The sequence below is a fragment of the Artemia franciscana genome, chromosome 11 (assembly GCF_032884065.1).
Source record: "Artemia franciscana chromosome 11, ASM3288406v1, whole genome shotgun sequence".
In the NCBI taxonomy this organism is placed as follows: domain Eukaryota; kingdom Metazoa; phylum Arthropoda; class Branchiopoda; order Anostraca; family Artemiidae; genus Artemia; species Artemia franciscana.
The window spans coordinates 46,427,472-46,449,685 of NC_088873.1; the positions used below are offsets into that span (position 1 = coordinate 46,427,472).

At 35.4% G+C, this 22,214-nt stretch overlaps 1 protein-coding gene across 2 annotated transcripts in view; it reads left to right on the plus strand.

Annotated features, from left to right (window-relative positions):
• The window catches only part of LOC136033297 (mitochondrial-processing peptidase subunit beta-like), a 91,483-nt gene extending 70,850 nt beyond the window's left edge, over nt 1-20,633 (plus strand). The window contains exons 3-7 of one of the 2 annotated variants that reach the window (XM_065714067.1): nt 4,006-4,334; nt 11,198-11,445; nt 15,547-15,767; nt 18,817-19,020; nt 20,396-20,633. In XM_065714067.1, the coding sequence (XP_065570139.1) occupies nt 4,006-4,334; nt 11,198-11,445; nt 15,547-15,767; nt 18,817-19,020; nt 20,396-20,536 (1,143 nt within the window). In that variant the 3' untranslated portion in view covers nt 20,537-20,633. The remainder of the gene's footprint in view (nt 1-4,005; nt 4,335-11,197; nt 11,446-15,546; nt 15,768-18,816; nt 19,021-20,395) is intronic. The other variant, XM_065714068.1, reaches the window with a different exon arrangement.
• Nucleotides 20,634-22,214: the final 1,581 nt, after the last annotated feature.

A 22,214-nucleotide genomic window follows, 5' to 3' on the forward strand; every position in this document is an offset into this window, starting at 1 on the left:
CTATGCTGAACAAAATGCATATCCCAAAAATTTTAATAGCGTGACTTTCAGGGGGAAGGGTCATAGGAGGAGGGCTGGCTGATATCCAATCTTTTTAGTCACAACGAAGTGCACTACAACTTTTAGCTTATATTTGAATAAGCCCTTTCCCGATGTTCTTGGACCATTGAATCAATACAATCACCTCTAAAAAAACAAAAAAACAAAAAACAAATAAAGACACATATGGGATCTTTCTTCTATAAAAACAAATACAAAATTCCACGCTTTTGCAGATGGGAGTAAAAAACACCTCCAGTCGGGTTTTTTGACACACTGAATCTGACGGTGCAATTTTTATTAAGAATGCTTTTGACTTTTTTGAACTTCTTTTTTGAAAGCCAGTTCGTAGTTTTTGATGAGTAACGTTAAACTTGACGAATTTTACATATTTGGAATCAGAATAAAAAGGCCATTCCTTTGATATATTTTTTGTTATTAAAATTTCGCTTTTTATGGCACGTGGTATCTACCAAGTGACATAAATTATAGCGATCGTAAATTCTGTCGGTCTGTCTGTCAGTCCCGGTTTTGCTAGTTTAGGCACTTCCAGGTAAGCTAGGATGACGAAATTTGGCCGGCATATCAGGAACCAGACCAAATTAAATTAGAAATTGTTGTTTCCCCAATTTGACCATCTGGGGGGAGGGAGTGGGGGGGACGATTAAATCGGAAAAATTAGAAAAAATGAAGTATTTTTAACTTACGAACGGGTGATAGGATTTTAATGAAATTCAATATTTAGAAGGATATCGTGTCTCAGAGCTCTTTTTAAATCTTGACCGGATCCAGTGACATTGGGGGGGGGGAGTTGGAGGGGGAAACCGGAATTCTTGGAAAACGCGAAAATTGAGATATCTTTATCTTGCGAGTGGGTGATCGGATCGTAATGAAACTTGATATATAGAAGGATCTTATGTCTCAAATGCTCTATTTTCAATTCGAATAGGATCTGGGGATATGGGGAGTTGGAGGGGGGAAACAGAAACCTTGGAAAACGTTTTTAGTGGAGAGATCGGGATGAAACTTGATGGGAAGAATAAGCACAAGCTATAGATACGTGATTGACATAATTGGAATGGATCCGTTCTCTTTGGGGGAGCTGGGAGGGTGTTAATTTGGAAAAATTAGAAAAATTGAGGTATTTTTAACTTAAGAACGGGTGACCGGGTCTTAATGAAATCTGATATTTAGAAGGAATTTATGTCTCAGAGCTCTTATCTCAAATCCTGACCAGATCTGTTGACATTCGGGGGAGTTGGTGAGTGAAACCGGAAATCTTGGAAAACGCTTTGAGTGGAGAATTTGGGATGAAACTTGGTGGGTAGAATAAGAAAATGTCGTAGATACGTGATTGACGTAACCGTACTGGATCTGCTCTCTTTGGGGGAGTTAGGGGGTGGGTTCAGTGCTTTGGCGAGTTTGGTGCTTCTGGACGTGCTAGGGCGATAAAAATTGGTAGGCGTGTCAGGGAGCAGCCCAAATTGACAATGATAAAGTCGTTTTCCCCAATTCGACCATCTTGGGGGCTGAAGGGAGAGGAAAAATTAGAAAAATGAGTTGTTTATAACTTACGAGTGGGTGATCGGATCTTAATGAATTTTGATATTTAGAAGGATCTTGTGACTCAGAGCTTTTATTTTAAATCCCGACCGGCATTAAGCCTCTGATTTTCCTTTTAAATGAATATTTTGATTCTTAGAATTTGCTAGAGCTCGTACCATATGAGCTCTTGGCTCTTCCGGCCTCGTCACAAGCGCCATATGAGCTCTTAGCTCTTGTTTTAGGGTTTTGGTTACTATTGAGCCGTGTCGCTCCTTGCTTGCAGTTCATGCTTAAGATTTTCGGTTGCCATTGGGCCTGTTCGCTCCTTACTTACAGATTGGTACCAGGAAATGTTTGATATAGTCTTTACTCATACCTTTTCTAAAGTATTTACTACTAAGTCATGCCACGTATGTGTGTGACATGCCTGTCAAGCCACGTATGTGCGCAATAATTTTTTGTGAGGAGTCAACAATAACAATAAATATTTAATTTGCTATTTCAGATGAATTTAGAATTTCTTTGCACGTAAGTGCATGTGTCTGTCATACATCACTTTCAAAGTCATTTATGAAAATATTTACTCAGGTCTTGTCTTTCCTATATTAGTTGATACCATTCTTAGCGTGTCTGGTGTGTTCCTCCCGAATAATACCCCCCACCCCCAGTGGGAATTCCCCTCCCCCAGAAAAATAGTCCTCCATGGGAAATCCCTTTGGGGAACTTGCCCTGAGTAAAATTTCCCCTGACAATTTCACTCTGAAAAATTCTCCCAAATGTAACATTGAGAAGCCAAAGGGAAATGAAGACAAATCAAAAGAATGAAAAAAAGAAGGGACTATATTCTACCTATTTTTCAAGATACGTGTAGAATCAAGCAGTTCGTGGTAATGAATTGAAGTAGCGAATTGGGCAAATAGCAACCAAATCTCTAAAAAAGAAATTTTTATAGCATTTAATACATCAAAAGAATATCAGAGAACCCAATTATGAAGGTTACAAGATTCCTGCCTATAAAATTTGGGATTTTGCATTTTTTCCCATTAGAAAGATCACTGATGTCTGTTTATTTTCTTATCAACCAACTTTAATAGCAATATCACCCAAATCTGTCTGTAAAAATGTCCAAATCCGATAAAATCCGTTGCCTCCCTCCTTCCGAATATTTTGGGTAGTAACGGCTCTGGCCAGTGTCAAACCTAGTCCATGGAAAGTATTTTCTTATAAGATTAAAGTATTAAAGTAGATTATCCATTGTAAAATATGTCCCCCCCCAACCAGCTGTTTTGCCTAATGACGCATCTGGTTGTAGAAGACCAATTCCCCCGGAGGTAATTACTCATATGTAATTGATCCGTGTTTTTTTTTTTTTTTTTTTTTTTTTACGAAGTAATTGTAGCAGCAGTATCATCCAAATCAGTCAGTCGGTAAAGTAAACTGTCCCATCCCTACTGGCGGATCCAGAGGGGGGCGAGGGGACTCCGCCCTCCCAAGAATTTTTCTGGCGCCCTCTCATCCTTTCTTTTCTTTTTTAGAATCAATTTGTCAATTTAGTCAATTATTGGCACCTTTGTCACATTCCCCCCCCCCCCCCCCCAAGATTTTGCTCATTGGCGCCCTTGTCACACTGGGCCTCTCCTAAGAGGCCCAGATCTGCCCCTGCCTATCCCTAACATTTTGGCTGGTAACTACTGGTCAATACTAGACCCACGAAAAATATTTATTCCCACTTCTTAGTCCCAGCCTGTTATCTTTCTGCACTTCCATCATAGGAAAATTCTTCTACAATTTCCACTGATTTTACAGTTTCAAATTATTTTCCAACCCTTTTCTTACCCTTCTAATATAACTCAGCCCCCAAAAAACACGAAGAAAAATTGAAATGTAAAAATAAATGGTATTGAATATTCTACACCACGCATTCTGCCAAAACTCTGAAATATAGGTAGAATATTCCCAAATTTCTTCTTATTTTATTTTATAATATTTTCTTTTTGGCTAATCGATTTTACATATCCGGGTGGAAGGGTGGAATATGCCTAGCACCTCTCAATAGGGTGGCGTTTCTGCGATTAAGAAGAATAATCGCCTTTGTGGGAATTAGTGCTATATATTTATTGTATACTTAATCGATTACTCGATTAATCGATTCGTATGCATCCCAAGGAATGCAACAAACTGAAAATTTTTAGCTGATTACATCAGCTATGATGCGTCAATTATTCCCTAATTTTGCTCTGGCATAAGCTGCCCCTGAAAAGCATAGACTTTAAGCTTATCAGATACACATGTCCGAAATTTAAATTCCTTTGACTTCGACAGGATTGTTTGACAGAACCAAGTTCGAGAATTGAGATTTTTTTTTGCAATTTCATGACTACTGAATGTCGAAGTGCTTATATTACTGTTATAATTTTCTAGGGAACAAATAAAAGGACCCAAACTGGTTTAGAATTGGAAATCGAGAATATGGGAGCACATTTAAATGCTTACACTTCAAGAGAGCAAACTGTTTTTTATGCTAAATGCCTCTCAGGAGACGTCCCAAAGGCTCTTGAAATTTTGTCTGATATCACTCAAAACTCAAAATTGGGAGAAGCTGAAATCGAACGTGAACGAGGAGTCATCTTACGAGAGATGCAAGAAGTTGAAACCAATCTTCAAGAAGTTGTTTTTGATCATTTGCATGCTGTTGCTTTTCAAGGAACCCCCCTAGGATGGACCATTCTTGGACCAACTAAGAATATTCAGTAAGATTTTAAAAATGTATTTTCCCTTTTTAATAAAAGCGTTTGGCTTTCATTCGCTTCTTTTATGCTGCAATCAGTGGTATTGGGTCCGACAGTAACCCCCTTTTTTATTTGGACACCTTTTGTAGGATGTTTAAGTGGGTCTTTGCCTACTTCTAACTCGAACAAATTAGGCTAGTGTATGCCAAAGAAGTTACATTTTACGAGTAGGAATCTTGAAAAAATTATATTCTGCGATTAAAAAAAGACAAGAACTAAGAGCTCATATGGCACTTGTGACGAGGTCGGAAGAGCCAAGAGCCAAGAACTCATATGGCAAGAGCTCTAGCAAAATTCTAAGAATCAATAGATTAATTTAAAAGGAAAATCAGAGGCTTAATGCCGGTCGGGATTTAAAATAAGAGTATTGAAGTACAAGATCCTTTTAAATATCAAATTTCATTAAGATCTGATCACCCTAATACCTCGTTTTTTCTAATATTTCCGAATTACCCCACCCCCCTCCAACTCCTCCAAAGGGAGCCAATCCGGTCTGGTTATGTCAATCACGTATCTAGGACTTGTGTTTATTCTTCCCACCAAGTATCATCAGGATCTATTCACTCTAAGCGTTTTCCAAGATTTCAGGTTTTCCCCTCCAACTCCCCCCAGCTTCAGCAGATCCAGTTGGGTTTTAAAATAAAAGCTCTGAGACACGATGTCCTTCTAAATATCAAATTTAATTTAGATTCGATCACCCGTTCGTAAGTTAGAAATAGCACATTTCTTCCATTTTTTTTCGAATTAACCGTCCCCCCACTACCCCCCTCCCAGAAGGTCGAATTGGGGAAACAACTATTTTTAATCTAATCTGGTCTCGTCCTTGATGCGCCTGCCAAATTTCATCGTCCTAGCTTATCTGGAAGTGCCCAAACTAGCAAAACCGGGATAGACAGACAGACAGACCTACAGACCGACGGAATTTGCGATCACTTTATGTCACTTGGTAGTGCCATAATAAAAATTTAACAAGTAGCAGCCTTGACCCCCCTTCCAAAAACCGAAATGTCGTGTCTGATCTTGCATCCTTATTAATGTTTGTTTGCGTTCCCTTGGGAAAAAAAAATCAAAAAATATTTGGAAAAATCCCTTGGAACACGTATTCCATATCTACTAGACGGATAGAAGTCCTGAGGTCATATTCTTTTCACCAAGATCAATGATTTTGATCTATAGAATTGCATTTTGTCTCTGAGTCGAAATATAAGCTGATTGAAACATGGATAATAGCTAGATTTGTACAAGATTAGTTTGTAGTCCCCAAACCTTGTTTTAGTAGTCTCAATTGGTGAGCCTAGTACAAAAATAGTGTGAAATCAACCAAAAGATACAGTTAAGTTCATACCCTTATATACTATAATGTAACTATACCCAAGCCTACAATTTCTATTCGTGCAAAAAAGGTGATGAGGGGATCAATCCTTCTCCCTTGATGTAGGCACAAAGGATCACATTAATTTTAAAAATTGGACTACAAGCAAGTATTTCTTTCGTGTTTTGAAAATCCCTCAATAAAATTTATTTTTTAGTGGTTCCCTAGCTCACAATCTCCAACATGATAGATCCTAGACATAAGAAACCCAAACTCACCTGACAATTATCTTGCTACTGCTTATCTTGCTTCTATTTTTGCTACTTGCTAATCTTGCTTCTGTTCTGAGAACAGGACACAGGCTGGATTACACTACACAGTTCAGTCTGGTTATTGTTTAACTTTAGTTATAGTATGTCACATTCATTATCTGTTTATTCAGCTTTCTTCTAAGGATCGTATTCAAATAAAGTGATTCTGCCTTTTTTTTTTCTTTTCACTATCATTGGACAAGCCTTTTAATCGGCTTAAAATATTTTGCTTAAATATTTAATATATTGTTTAAAATATTTAAACATATCATATCATTTAAACATGTATTATAGTGTTTACATGTCATAGGCTTCTATGAAAATGAACTTCAACATCTATTTTAAAAGAATTAAAGAAAAAAAAGACATAATTAAGCAGTGTTTTTTTCTCGTTAGTATTTTTATCCCCAAAGTAATGTGATAAGTTTTACCTTAAAATGAAGAAATCAGTCGTTCTGCAGGATTTTCGAAACGGTAATTCATAAAAAAAAAACAGCCTAGCAAGGGTTTTTCACTATCATCAGAGGCTTGATGAAAGACCAAGCAATGGGTATGTTCAAATATTTAAATAAGGGCTGCTTAAAATATTCAAATTCAATTTTACAAGTTTAATAGAGGTTTAATTGAAAGCATTTGTGATAACGCGCTTACCTTAATTCGTTGTGAATCCGTGCGCGTTTTGTGCTCGTAATGATAACGAACCCTAAGTCGATCCAGCCTTCACTTCGAACAACCATTTAATAATATTAAGTTTAACTCAGCATCTCTTGCTCAAGTTCATTGTAATCTAAATGTTAGAATAAATAATTCATTTTAGTTAGAATTTCACAATTGTTTCACTTGTTTAAATCTTATTTAACGTATACTAGAATGTGTCAACGACAGGTCCCTGTCATAATTTTTATAGCAGTTTTTTTTAAAGGGAAATATTATTTTGAATATGTTGTTATATAATACCGAAATTTGTGAAGATTGACTGCAGTGAAGGAATTCAGAGAATCTCTCAGAATTGGTGTTGAAATTCTGACAATTATCCTGATTCTCAAGATAATTCTAGTATCAATTTTTTTTTAGATAGAAGAAACGTTCTCATGGTTTATTCTTAGTATCTAAACTTATCCATTGCTTGGTCTTTCATTAAGCCTCTGATGATAGTGAAAAACCCTTGCTATGCTGTTTTTTTTTAAGAATTACCGTTGCGAAAGCCCTGCAAAACGACTGATTTCTTTATTTTAAGGTAAAACTTATCACATTACTTTGGGGATAAAAATACTAATGGATTAAAATACTGCTTAATTATGTCTTCCTTTTCTTTAATTCTTCTAAAATAGATGTTGAAGCTCATTTTTATAGAAGCCTATGACATATAAATACTATAATACAAAAAAGCACATGACGTAAATACTCATATTGATTACTGCGTGTGTTCTATGTGCTCTATTCTAAGACATGCCCGTAAGCACGACTGTGGGCTTCAGACCTTAAACGACTGTGGGCACGACTGTGGGCTTCAGGGGTTCAGGCTTAAAATGAAAGTCTTCCAAACTTCCGTTTTTAGAGACTCTATTTGAATAATGAAGAATAACGACTTTTAATAACGAACTAAAAAAAATGTATCTCTTTTCTCTCTCTCTCGCTCTCTCTTTCTCTCCGTTTCTCTCTCTCCACCTACCTACCTACCTACCATTCTTTCAAATTGTAATTTACCCGAGATATTTACAAAATCAAAGGCTATTTTCTTTCTTGAAAAATTATTCTTAGTAATCGGCAGAGCATTAATGATCCCCCCTTGATATTGATAGTTTTTTTATTGGGAAAAAAACACACACACAAATTTGCCAACCTAGATATCGAAAAATACATTTATGTATTTCAAGATTCAAGATTTTTATTTAAACTTCTGTACAACACACACAATATAAAAAAAAGGGTCAAGCCGGAGACACAAGGCCGATTGACAAAGACCCGGTATAACAATATAGTACACCTATTTGACAGAAAAAAGAAACAAAAACAAATGCATAAAATAAATATAAATAAATCCACGACTCACCACTAGACGGGAATCCACCCACAAAACAACTGACACTCGGCAAATGTCAATCCGAAAAACAAAACAAAAACAGTGTGCAAGCGAGGGTGACCGATGACCGGCAACTTATTTGAAAAAAAAAATTAAAAAAAAAAATGAGCCCATCTTATCAATATCAAACAAACAACTATTCACTTTAAGATTTTTTTTTTATCACTGATTCTTGAATTTATTTATAAGGATAGAATGAAGTTGCTTTTTAATATGTGGGAGAGATTTACTGTAGTCAATATATGGTAGATAAAGATGCCATGAACCCATGATCGAGAAATATGGCGAGAACCGTGATCTCTGAGTGGTTAATTTCAGGTGCTGCATTCTCCATTTATTACGGGTTTCATAAACATGGTCAGGTTGCTCAGGGAAAAAATTTCTCGTACAAAAGTACGAAGGCAGTTCTGAGCGGTTATATTTTACCTTGAATAAAAAAGAATGAAGAGTGAATAATTCTGAAACAGGCAAAATATTAGTTAATAAATATATAGTTTCAGTTTTAGATTTATTTGGATAGGAAGAAGGCGACGGTAAATATCTTTGCAAAATTCGAAGAGTCCGGTTTTGAAGAGTCTGTATCGGTTTTATATGATATTAAATAAAAAAAAACTAATTTTTTTAGCTGAAAGTAAGGAGCGACATTAAAACTTAAAACGAACAGAAATTACTCCGTATATGAAATGGGTTGTCCCCTCCACAATCCCTCGCTCTTTACGCTAAAGCTTTTAATTGTTTTTAAAAGTAGAATTGTGGAAAAAGTCAAACTTTAGCGTACAGAGCGAGGGATTGTGGAGGGGACAACCCATTTCATATACGGAGTAATTTCTGTTCGTTTTAAGTTTTAATGTCGCTCCTTACTTTCAGCTAAAAAAATTAGTTTTTTTTATTTAATTTCTGAACGTTTTTGAATTAATGCATGTTTGGTTTTGGCTCTCCGCACATAAATTATTAAAATGAAATTTGCATATTAATTCCTTTTTTTGGCTAAATGACTTTCTCTTAGTTTTGATCAGACGATTTTGAGAAATAAGGGGTGAGGAAGGAGGCCTAGTTGCCCTGTAATTTTTCGGTTACTTAAAAAAGGCAACTAGAACTTTTAATTTTAACGAACGTTTTTATTAGTAAAAAATATGCGTAACTTAAGAATTAACTTACGTAACAAACTTTCATAACCTTATATTTTTATTATGTATACGAGGGGGTTTGTACCCTCGTTAATACCTCGCTCTTTACACTAAATCGTAAGTTTTGTCCCAATTCTTTAAGAATGACCCCTGAATCAGAAAGGCCGTAGAATAAATAGTTGAAATTACTAAAAATACTTTAGCATAAAGAGCAAGGTATTTATCTCCTCTTAAATACCTCGCTCTTTATGCTAAAGTATTTTTAGAACCCCTCATATGCGTAATAATCTCTGTTCGTTTTAAGTTTCAATGCTACTTCTTCCTTTCATTTGAAAAAACGTTTTCATGTTTATTTTTCATTGTTTTCTTATAGTAATGTTAGAGAATCCTGCGCCCTTTTCATTGAATTTTTCTTCCCCCATGACAGATTCCTCCAAGGAAAGATCCTCCAACATAGCCGCCTCTCCTCAGCCCCACCCCCAAATAAAATAAAATCCCCCTGAAAACGTCTGTACACTTCCCAATAACCATTACTATATGTAAACACTGGTCAAAGTTTTTAACTTGCAGCCCCTCCCCCAGGGATTGTGGGGGAGTAAGTCATCCCCAAAGACATAGTTATTATGGTTTTCGACTATGCTGAACAAAATGGCAATCTCAAAATTTTGATCCGTTGACTTTGGGAAAAAAATGAGCGTGGGAGGGGGCCTAGATGCCCTCCAAATTTTTTGGTCACTTAAAAAGGGCACTAGAACTTTTCATTTCCGTTAGAATGAGCCCTCTTGCGACATTCTAGGACCACTTGGTCGATACGATGACCCCTGGAAAAAACAAAAAAAAACAAACAAAAAAAAACAAACAAATAAACACGCACCCGTGATTTGTCTTCTGGCAAAAAATACAAAATTCCACATTTTTGTAGATAGGAGCTTGAAACTTCTACAGTATGGTTCTCTGATACGCTGAATCTGATGGTGTCATTTTCGGTAAGATCCTACGACTTTTAGGGGGTGTTTCCCACTATTTTCATAAATAAGGCAAATTTTCTCAGGCTCGTAACTTTTGATGGGTAGGACTAAACTTGATGAAACTTATATATTTAAAATCAGCATTAAAATGCGATTCTTTTGATGTAGCTATTGATATCAAAATTCAATTCTTTAGAGTTTTGGTTACTATTGAGCCGGGTCGCTCCTTACTACAGTTCGTTACCACGAACTGTTTGATTTGAAAGTTGCTAAATAAATCAGGGGACAATACGTAAGATGGGAATGCACCAAGGCAAAATAAATGAGTCGTAGAACTTCATAGTTCTACACACATATGTCTGTGGACTGGTGCCTCAGTGCACCATTTTTTTTTTTTTTTTTTTTTTTTTTTTTTTTTTTTTTTTTTTTTTTTTTTTTTTTTTTTTTTTTTTTTATCGGGAAAAAAAACAAACACAAATTTGCCAACCTATATATTGAAAAATACATTTATGTATTTACACAGATATGTCTGTGGACTGGTGCCTCAGTACCCTCTTAACCCTTCTTCCCCTATTGCTTTCAGGACTAAAATTAAAGCTTATATCCTGTAGAGCTCAGCTTAGGATGGCGATGGGAGGATTTTGAAATTGTAAATTTAAAATTGTAGCATCACTTACGGAAGCATTCTAATGGTTTGGCTTATTTTAATTTAAAAAAAAAGTTGATTGTAGGATGGTGAGATTCCATGAATGTATTATGTGAAATTTTGGCTGAAAAATCACAAATCACAAACGACAAAAAGTATTAGACAATACAAGCTTCAAAACTAACTTTACCAATTTCTCAGTTTTCTGTTCTTCCAGGTCAATTAGTCGAAATGACTAATTGACTAATGGTGAGATTCCATGAATGTATTATGTGAAATTTTGGCTGAAAAATCACAAATCACAAACGACAAAAAGTATTAGACAATACAAGCTTCAAAACTAACTTTACCAATTTCTCAGTTTTCTGTTCTTCCAGGTCAATTAGTCGAAATGACTTAGTTAACTACATTAAAACCCACTACAAAGGAGCTCGAATGGTCCTGGCTGGTGCTGGAGGTATTAAACATGAAGACCTGGTGAAATTAGCTGAGGAACACCTTGGGAGAATCGAAAATAAGTACGAGGGACCAGTTCCACAGGTGACGGCTTGTCGTTACACTGGCTCTGAAATCCGGGTTCGAGATGATGATATGCCGTATGCCCATATTGCTATTGCTGTTGAGGGTAGGATTTTCGATTTCTGGTTCTAGTATGGGGCGGATTGCGTACGCTGTGTGTCTAATATAATTGCTGAAACTCGTTTTAACAAGGCTTTTCAAAAAAAAAAAAATTGTAAAAATGAAGGTGTCAAACGTCAAAAATGAAGGGTAATAGATTTCCAAAAATCGTGCTTCTTGGCCATCGTTTGAGGCCAAATGAAAAACAGGTCTTACCTGAATGGGATGGGAAACAAGGTTATAAGAAAGGATTTAAAGGAAGTTGAAGCTTTATGGGAGGGGATAAAGAGTGAACTTCAAACAGACTGGATAGGAGGAAATTGTGCAGCTGTGTCTGAGTCGGCTGGAGCTGCCATTGGTCGTTATTAGTAGTAGTAGTAGTTAAAGTGAAAATAGAAATACACTCGTTATGAAGGGACGTCAAAAGTACTGTTTTATCGGGGTTCAGCTCACTTTTGTCGACAAATGTTTTGGTAGTCATGATAATGATAATGAAAATAACTCTTGCAACCGTGGGAAAATCAGCGAATTTTATTCGTCGTCAGGCGACTCTTAGTTGGACTACCTTTTTCTTTTTTCCTTTTTTATTATTATTTATTATTATTAAGACAAAAGAACTAATGAATTCCAAAACTGAAATCAATCTTTGGTATTTTTTTGTGTTTAGACATTGCTGATTGACTGAGCTGCTTGATATTTTTTCTTACTGCTTGCACTATATAGTTTTCCAGTGTTCTGTCTAGAAAGCCTGAATAGGTCAGTTGGGAGGGCTGTACAAAGAAATGTACAGTCCCTAGGTTCAAACCTGTGTTGAGCAACAGGTTAGACATATGCATTGATTTTTTTTTACATATTATTTTTGCATATTTTAGAGACACAGTATATAAAAAAAAAATTGATACATCCAGAATAGTATCTGTGGCAGAGACTATCAAAATTAAAAAAAAGAAATAATAATATCACGAATCCTAACTTTCGCCTCCGAAGTTTGGATACCAGATATTAGTTTCTGAAAACGGAAGTAGAAATTGGCCCTAAAACTAACTTCTAAGACTCACATGTGGTAAGGATTTTCGAAATTCGGTTATCGCTGATTGGTTATTGTTATTTTTTTTATTCATTGTATAGTTTCAAGTGTTCAATCTAGCAAGGCAGAATAGGTCATCCGGGAGGGCAGTACAATGAATAGGGTGGGTCCTTTGTTTGAACTCGGGCTTCAGCGACTTTGTGCAAATATGCATTAATTCATTTTTCAATGACGTTTTTGCATCAACTAGAGATACAGTATATCTAAAAAGGCGAGCAAAGTATGTCTAGTATCCATATCCAGTATCTCTTGTGTATATCTGATATATCTAGCGAAAACTTTAAATGACTCTGAGAACGGTAAAACTGGAAAATCGCGAATTCCGTCTTGGGATTCTTAGTTTGGTTTTTAATCTTGCCTCTTCCAAATATACAGAAAAGAACGGATAAATAGAAAATTACTTCCTAAAGACAAAACTACTGATCAATGTTGCCTAAAGCCATGTGTAGTATTTTTGTACTGGAACTTACGCAGTCGCTGATTGGTTGATTGTTTTTTTTTTTTTATTTTTTTTTTTTTTTTAACGTTTATACTTTCTTATGCTCAGTCAAGCCAGGTAAAATAGCCCTGATATAAGAGTAATGGAATAAACCGTATGGGTGTAAGGTTAGGCCTCGGTTTTGGGGAACTTTTTATAAACTCGCACTAAGTTTTTTTTTTTTCAAGAGCACTGTAGATAAAACAGTACGATTATCTTGTATCTCAACCATTAGAAAAAGTATGACCGGGATGCTGCGCCTCCGGAGAATATCTAAACCAAGAGAAACATTAGCGACAATAGATTTTTTCATGGGTTAGCACGCGTATGGCATCAGTACTGACAGCCTGGGGAACAGGTAAAGAAATAAGATGAATCGAGCGTCTAGAGGATAAGGAAAAATGCAATACGCTGAAGAGATAAAAAAGAAAAAGGAAAATAGTTGGTATGGCAGTAAAAAATAAAATTGGTTTGAGAATGGACAAAAAAAAACAAAGAATGAATTTATAAGGATAATTAAGGTAAAAGTAGGTTTTATTTGAAAAATGCCATAACGGGACGACATTTGATTTGGAAGTTTGGCGTTTTGCATTGATATTTCAGCTCCATAATTGTATCATTTTTTCTCGATGGGAAATTATTTGGTCGGCATGAATAAAGACTCGCAGCTAAATTAAATTTAGTCTATTCCTTTTTTCACATATATTTATTGATGTTGCTTTGATTTTTACTGTCTGTAGTATTAAGGAGTTAATCATCTGAAGTTAAGGACATAATTAGTCATTAAGGAGATAAGGAGACAGACATTAAGGATAAGTCCTTGAAATACCAAGTAACGGTGCTAGCTATACAGGCGGTTAATACAAAAGATATTCAAAAGCGGAAAGGGGTATTATGGAATTCTGTTAGCTACCACTCAAAGCCTAAGCGAGAACAATTTTCTTAGAAAGTGAAGCTAATTACGCCAAGACAGCAAAAACGAGAAATGAATGTAAAGAATTAAAAGAAGAAAAGGAGCTCAACCCCATCCCTTTCTCCAAAAAAGAAAATCCGTACATGCCCAGGACAAAACAAAGTTTGATTAGCAACTGAGAATAAACTTGGTAACTAGAACGATTAAATAATTTTAGATAATCTTAACACAGTTCTGAAACAATCCAAGTTTTATACCAAACTTGCACGCAACCAGAAACTGGAAAGATGATGAAAAGAATCGCATAAGTAAACTTTATTTAGTCATAAAAAATGTTTTGTATTTTCTTGGATAGGGCTATTCCACCAGTTATTAGAAGAAAAACAGATGGCCTGCATCATGTTTTGTAGGACATTTTATGGCCCCAAAAAGTATAAAAGAGGAAAAATTCAAGGGAATATTTTTCCTTACCAAGAAGAAAAAAGTTTTGACTCTCCATGGTCCAATATTACTATCGAAAACCAGAGATTTTTGTGAAACCTAATAGATAATCTGTGCTAGAACTATTAGATTCCTCCCCTGTGGTAAAACATTTTGTGGCAAATTTCAAATAGTCCATACACTTCGTGGATCCCTCTCCCACTATCCATGAAATTCCGGTTATTTCCCTTTTGCAGTGTTAATCAGAAGTTAGCGCTAGAAATTTCCATATTTGTTAAAATTTAATACAAACCCCCCTTTTAGAAATCCTAATTAGGCCACTCAGTTAAGTCATAAGTTATACCTGTGAGATAGGACAGTGGCGAACCACTTCACCGGCTTAAACAGAGCTTAAACAAAGGAAACAAAGGAAGCTTAAACAATGGAAATGGGAGGAGATTTTATATGCGCCGGAACTATAGTAGATGGATATTTTTGATATGGTTGTACTGTTTAACTTTCTACACAGTTTTCAAGAGATACACCATTTCTAGAAAACTGATACATCCAGATAAGTTCCAAAGACTACACAAAACATATAAGAATGGAAAAATAGGAAAATTATGATGTAATTTTGTAATTCTTTTTCCAGATGCTAGACGTATTTTCCCCTGAACATTTCCAAAACTAGACATCACGCTTCGTAATTATTTCGTGGGATCAGTTTATTTTCCGGGGTCGTTAACTTTTTTGATAAACTTGTGTTAATGTGCTTATGTGCAGGTTTTTTATTTTTATATTTTTTTTTATGTTGTTTATTTTTTATTTTTTATGTGAAGGTTGTACTGTTTAACTTTCTATACAGTGTTCAAGAGACGCACCATTTCCAGAAAACTGATACATCCAGAGTAGTATAAGTTCCAAAGACTACACAAAACATATAAGAATGGAAAAATAAGAAAATTCTGATGTAATCCTGTAATTCTCTTTCCAGGTGCTAGCTATATTTCCCCCCTGAACATTTCCAGAACTAGACATCGCACATCTTAAGTATTTCTTGGGATCAATTTATTTTCCGGGGTCGTTAAATTTTTGGACAAACTTGTGTTAATGTGCTTATGTGCAGGTTTTTCATTTTTACGATTACGATTTTACGATTTACGATGTTTTTATTTTACGATTTTTACGATTATAATACTTTCCCCTATAGGTGCCGGCTGGACAAATCCTGATAACATACCTTTGATGGTGGCCAACACAATTATTGGAGCCTGGGACAGGTCTATGGGAGCAGGAAATAATATGGCCTCTAAATTGGCAGAGTATTCCGCCAAAATCGGCCTCTGTCATTCGTTCCAGTCCTTCAACACATGCTACAAAGATACAGGACTCTGGGGAATTTACTTTGTTTGTGATAAGCTGAAATGTGAGGTATGTTAGCTCGTTTTGTGTTTTAGAAATGTGTCATTGCAGCAACAACATGTTTAAATTTATGGATTATTCTACTGAAGTTTATCTCGATCATTCATTTTAGCTCCTGAACGCCTTATGAAAACACGAAACTGCTTGACCTTGAAACTGGCAATGTCTAAATCGGCAGTGGCTCCTTTAAAGTTGGTCTCTGTCATTTGTTCCAGTCCTTCAAAATGTGTTCAACACATGCACTAACATTCCCTCTGAATGTATAGGCTCCACAAAAGCTCTACTCTCTTATTCATTCTAGTTCTGCAAAGTATTTTCAATACATTTAGTAGTATGGCTTCTAAATTGGGAAGGTGACTCCCCTAAAAATTGCCTCTGTTATTCATTCCAGTCCTTCGTCATATGTGACAGCTAGAGAAAAGCATTCCCGTTTGATTGGGTCTTGAATTTTTCATTTCAACGCATTACGGCAGAAAAATTCCATTAATAATTTGCATACCAGGGGACTAAACGCACATATAGATTATTGTTAGTTTAGTAAGATTGTTCATAATAAGATAATTGTTGGTTTTGCGGTATGAAAAAAACAAGCTAGATAGGTCAAGACTTCGGAAGAATTTGGTTATGGTCTTAATTTTGAGTGAAAAATGTTTTTCATATAAATGCCATCACAAACACCCAAATGTCCAATACCCTAATGGTTCTACTTTCTAAAGTAAATAAAGTGAAGGGAAATTGAAATTGTTTTCAAAAACAGATTTAAAATTGTCCTTTTCGCCGAGCGAAGCTCGGCTCCTCGGAACTCAAGTTAAAACCCAGTTCAGGAATGGCATTGATGAGAATATCAAGTCCAAATCCAGAAAAACTCACTATTGAACTGTGCTGACGGGTCGTATCAAACAAATTTTGCGTAATAACATGCCCTTTTAAGTGAAATTCTAGGATTGTTTCCAAGATACATCCCATTGTAAAAATAGAATCCTGTTCAAAAATAGGAGACAAACCCATCGCGCTACATTAGGCACAGGATTGAAGTGAAAAATTGTTGGGATTGCCTTTAGACAGTATTCTTTCCAATTATGCAATTGAAAAACATGCCAAAGTTCGCTGACACTGCTAAATATCGATTTTTAACTTTGGCAAACGGGGCAAAATGCTGCAGATACGTGTTTCTGCCTGAAAAATCTTAGCAGAGGATTTTATTAGAACATTCTTGGATATAACATTCGATTAGCCTTTTTGAGGTGAATTCTGTGGTATATCTAACTCAGAAAGTGACTTTTTAGGTATATACGTGTTTTTACCTATGGACGGCTGACTAGTGCCCCTTAAGACTAAGACTGCGATCCAATTGTAAATTAGCATGTTTGAGAATTAATTAGTTTTTCATTTTGCTCTCAAGCTCAGTTTGTTGAAAGTTTTCTGATCTTTCAACTAACCTCTTCTTACTGCTAATGTTTAAAATGTTTAAAAAATATATGTTTTTAATGTTTAAAAAAGAAAAAAAAATATCAGTAGCATTTACATGTACTCATTTACTACTATTGATTTGATTTGCTACGCCAGCCAAAATCAAAACACATTCTCTGAATAAGTCTATATCAATAATGAAAGAAATAAAAATAGGGGTTGATCATGATTTATAGATAAAAGGTCATGGACACTCAAACTCTGGTTTTTGGTAACCCAACTGTGATGTAGTGACAGCAGGACGACCTTCAAAGGGGCGTTAAGAGGCTATAAGAAAAGTTATAGCGTAAGGGGCAATTTCATGAGAGGGAGCAGAGAGTGAATCATTGAAAATAAATGGGACGGTGATTGAGCATGCGCATCTGTGTTAGCCTTAGGTGTTTCTCGTAGGTTCTATGGCTAGAGAGTTCCTGAATAGTTTTATATTAAACTATAGTTTCTCTAATCCTTCTATTTCCTGAAGATTCTTCTGTGTTTGACTAAGATACTTCAAAACAATTTGGGTCATCTTCTCCAGGAATGCCCAGTCTTTTTTGATTTCAGAGAAAAATATTTGAATGGGATTATTCTTAAGCTTTTGGACATTCTTCTAAGTAGAAACTAACCGACAATAGCTAAAGTATAGATAAGTGCTATAATAATATATATAAATGCTTGGAAACAAGAAAAGCTCATGCGATTAAGTTATTTTGTCGCTCGATTAAGTATTTTTCGCTTTGTATTTTGACTTAATACTTTGTTTTGTTGGTCATTTTCCTGTTTTGTATATAGTTGTTTCTGCATATGGGCCGGGGCCATTGAAAAGCACTGATTTATATTGCTGTGCGAAGTTAAAAGACCTAATTATGACCTAATTAATAAATTACCTAATTATGTGCTAAAGACCTAATATTGTGCTAAGTTAAAGGCCTAATTAAAAGACCTTGTGCTATCTTAAAAGACCTAACCTTTAGTAATGAGTATTTTTGTGAATTCGTGTCCCATCCAATTATTGATACAAGCTCGGATTTTTTTTTAATTACAGGCAATGTTTGGCTATTATGTCATAAAGGTTTTTTTTAATGGTGTCTTATTTCTGATATAATTTCCGGTCACTGTTAAAAGTAATATAGCCTCTCTGTATCAAACCATTAGTTACATTGAGGTGCCCCCCTCCACCTCCCAAGGAAGATTTTTTCCCTTGAGGTGTAACAAGGATAGGTTACAGCTTCTTAATCAATTAACTCCGTCGCTGCAAAGTCTTCTTTTATTTTTCAAATATGACGTTAATTCTCCATAATAAACTGCAATGAATAATATTTAGAACTTTAGAATAGAATTTATTTTGTAAATGATAATTGTATTTTCTTTAATATTTGTTTACTTTTAGTTAATAAAAAAAAAACTCCTCACTGCTGCTAAGGACCCTCTCCCTCTAAAAACAGCTGTGGTTATCACCAAGAAAAAGATTTTTTCTATCGCAAACATCATATCTTTTATTTTCTAGTACAACATAGGTTTTTTAATTAAAAAAATCGTTCACAAACATAAAAAATAGGTCTTTTTTCGTCAAATATGTTGTCTTATGTTAGTTGTTTTTTTTTTCTAGGACATGCTTTACAATTTACAAGGGGAGTGGATGCGTCTCTGCACTTCCGTAACCGACTTTGAAGTTGAGCGCGCTAAGAACCTTTTGAAAACCTCTATGCTCTTACAACTAGATGGCACCACTCCAATTTGTGAAGATATTGGCCGACAAATGCTGTGCTACGGAAGAAGAATCCCAGTCCATGAGCTAGAAGCTAGGATCTCCGTAAGTATCTCTTTGTTGTCTGTTTTCTTTTATAGAATCTTAAATGTTACAGATGTTGCAGATCGTCCCCTGAGAGCGGTTTTGTCGTATCTGCAACTTTTTCGGGAAGTGGAGTTAAGATTGCTTTCTAAAGTGAAATTTTTGCTCTATCCGATTCCGTCGACCATTTTATTGTATCTCAACTAGAAACCCGTTCATTGGTCATTTAACTGAGATTGATAATAACATCTTAAAAAGATGAAAAGAGGAAAAATGCAATAAAATGAATATAAATGCAACAAAAAAAAATTTAAAGGGATGAAAAAAGGCCCTGCCAACAAAAACAAAATACGAGCAGCGCTTGTACCAATTGATAAGAAGAGGAAAACTAATGGGAAGTTTTATTTTGGTGTGATGTTTAGCGCAAAGGTTTGTTTCATATCTGGGTTTACAGATGCAAACGACAGACAAGTTAGTAGTTAAATAAGTGAAGAACACATATGCTTGTTTTCAGTCCTTGTGCTTTCTTGACGTTGGTGAACTTAATGATTATGAAGCTGCGGTTAGTAGTGTTCAAAAAATCTATCCCAAAGCATTTTATTTTTACCGTGCTAATGAATGTGTTTTATTGCCCGCTTTGAAGATACAAAATCACAAGTGGAGTAATAAAAAAATACAAGAAAAACACTAAAGATAAACAAACAAAAAAAGGAAAGGAACAAAAGCTAATGGTGATATCCATGTTTGAGTGATAATCTGGTGGTAGAGCATAAGAGTAGTACACGGTTCAGATTTGAATTGTAGTTTCTGAGAGCTTCTGTGAGGAGTTCGTTACCAGTGAGGATCAGGGCGGCTGAACATTTTCTAAATTTTTGGCGAAAAGTAAAAGAGCATTTATTAAATGTTGGAAAATTTGATTTTTCGGTAGAAAGGAGGGAAGAGAGGTATACTGAATGCTTATTTTATGGTTGGATATAATAGAGGGTAGTAGGGAAACGGGGTGAAACCTTTCTTTCATTATAGCCCTAGAAAGCGGGATTTAACCACATTTTTCGTACAACCTACTGTTTGAAATACGGTCAGTCAGCCGGGTACCCAGAACAATCCGTAGGCAATTTCTCTGGAAAACATCTAGTAAATTTTCATCTGCTTTTTGGAGCGCCCATGCTTCAGAGCCTTATTTGACCACTGTCATCACTGTAGCTTCCAATATTATAATCTTGTCTAACTTAAACTTTTCACTATAACTATAATTTTTCACTATAACTTTTCACTATAGTAATAAATCATACTTGGCATGTAGCCCACTGTAAATAGGTATTTGTTTAGATAAAGACATAATAATAATAATCAAAGCTTATAATAATTGACTTCAATTTAGCTATTGTCTTTTTAGGCGGTCACAACTCAGCAAGTGAGAGACATATGCAACCAGTATATCTACGACAAGTGTCCTGCTATTGCAGCTGTTGGCCCTGTGGAAAATTTGCCCGATTACAACAGAATCAGATCATCTATGTACTGGCTTCGATTCTAGACCCTAAAATTCACTTGAACAATTTATATTGTTTAGACCAGTGCTATGTTATAAGATCTTATTGCTGGAATAAATAAAAATATACGTTTTACTACTATTTTTGTTTATTTGATATTTTAAGATAGTCTATGAGCCGTCCTGGTCGAGTGGGTTGGTGTGCTGGATTCGGGATCCCTTGTCTGAGAGGACACGGGTTCGAATCCCAGTGTGCCCAATTCTTCAGTGTGGGACGGGGGTCAGTGGCGTGACTCTGTAAGCTTAGCCAGAGTCGACCCAGCTCTAAATGGGTACCTGGAGAAATCTGGGGAAGGTAAACAGGAAGGGTGTGCAAAAGCACAGGATGGCTGGCCCCAAACCCCCCATTGCACTTCCTGGCTGAAGGGCCAAGAAACGGAGATCAGCACCGCCGGTACGGACTGTAAAGTCTAATGCCGTATCCTTTACCTTTACCTTATGTGATTGTGATTTGTATATTTGTCGGAAGCTTAATTTAATCCTTTAGTTGGCTATTGATAATGAATATAAGTCGTACAATCATCACAATTTCATGTCAGAAGTGGATCGTTAAAATTTAAGTCATAAAAACAAATCTACAAGTAAAATAATGTAAAACTGTTATAGTAAAAGAAGAATCCAAAATAGGAAGTGATTGACTTTTTTTTGTTATTGATATTGAAGTACCAAGGACATAAGATAAAAACACCTCCCTCCTGGACCCATGATAGTTCTATTCATATATGAAAACCGCAATTTCGTAATATCTTTCTGCTGGTCGGTTCAAAATTATTAAGTTTGCTGGGCAGTAGCACATTTTCATCTGTGTTACCATGTTAAACTATGAAAATAAGTAAACAAAACTGGTTGGCTATTCGTCCCTAAAAGCCTTTTATAATTTATGGACTCCCAAAAACAAATAAAACCTCAAAAGAAAAGCTGCACCTTATTTAGCTAGTTGGTGTCATATGCTTATCTTTTTATTTACTTTTATTTTACTCTTATTGCTCATCTTTTATTGCTTATCTTTTACTGATTTTTCACTCATATTTCTTTTTTTTTCTATTTGACAACCGCTACTACCAATAGCTGCATATGGAGTTTTTTTATTAAAAATAGGATTCCTGACATTTCCTAATTTTAACAAATATGATCGTTTAAGTTTACCCTTACCCAATTCAAACAATCATATTCCGTTTACACTGGCCTTGGTTCTTTAAACCAAAAATTTACTTGAATGATGGTGCATCCATATATGATTTTAAAGCACCTGGAAAAGCCGAAAAATCATCCTCACAGTGGGGGGGGGGGTTGAAGGAGGTCTTGACTGAGAAGATGAAATTCTTATCAAAAGAAATCCATAGCACATATTCAAAAATTAATATAACTTTAATAAAGGGAGCAAAAAGACACAATGATTGAATATGCGTCAGATTTTTTAGTAGAATATTCGTCAGACTTTTTCCTCAGTCCAAAGCTGTTCACGATTTATTTTTTAGTTTGCTTGTTTTGTCAAATTTGCATTCGATTTTACAAAAAAAAAGGAAAACAACTGTTTAGACAAGTTTTCCTAATACATCATCTTATAAGTTGTTTTCACGTTTTGAAACAGCAGGAAGTCGAATAAAGGACCTTAAAGTTATTGCACAGAAGCTGTAAAAGTACAAAATAGAAATATCACGAC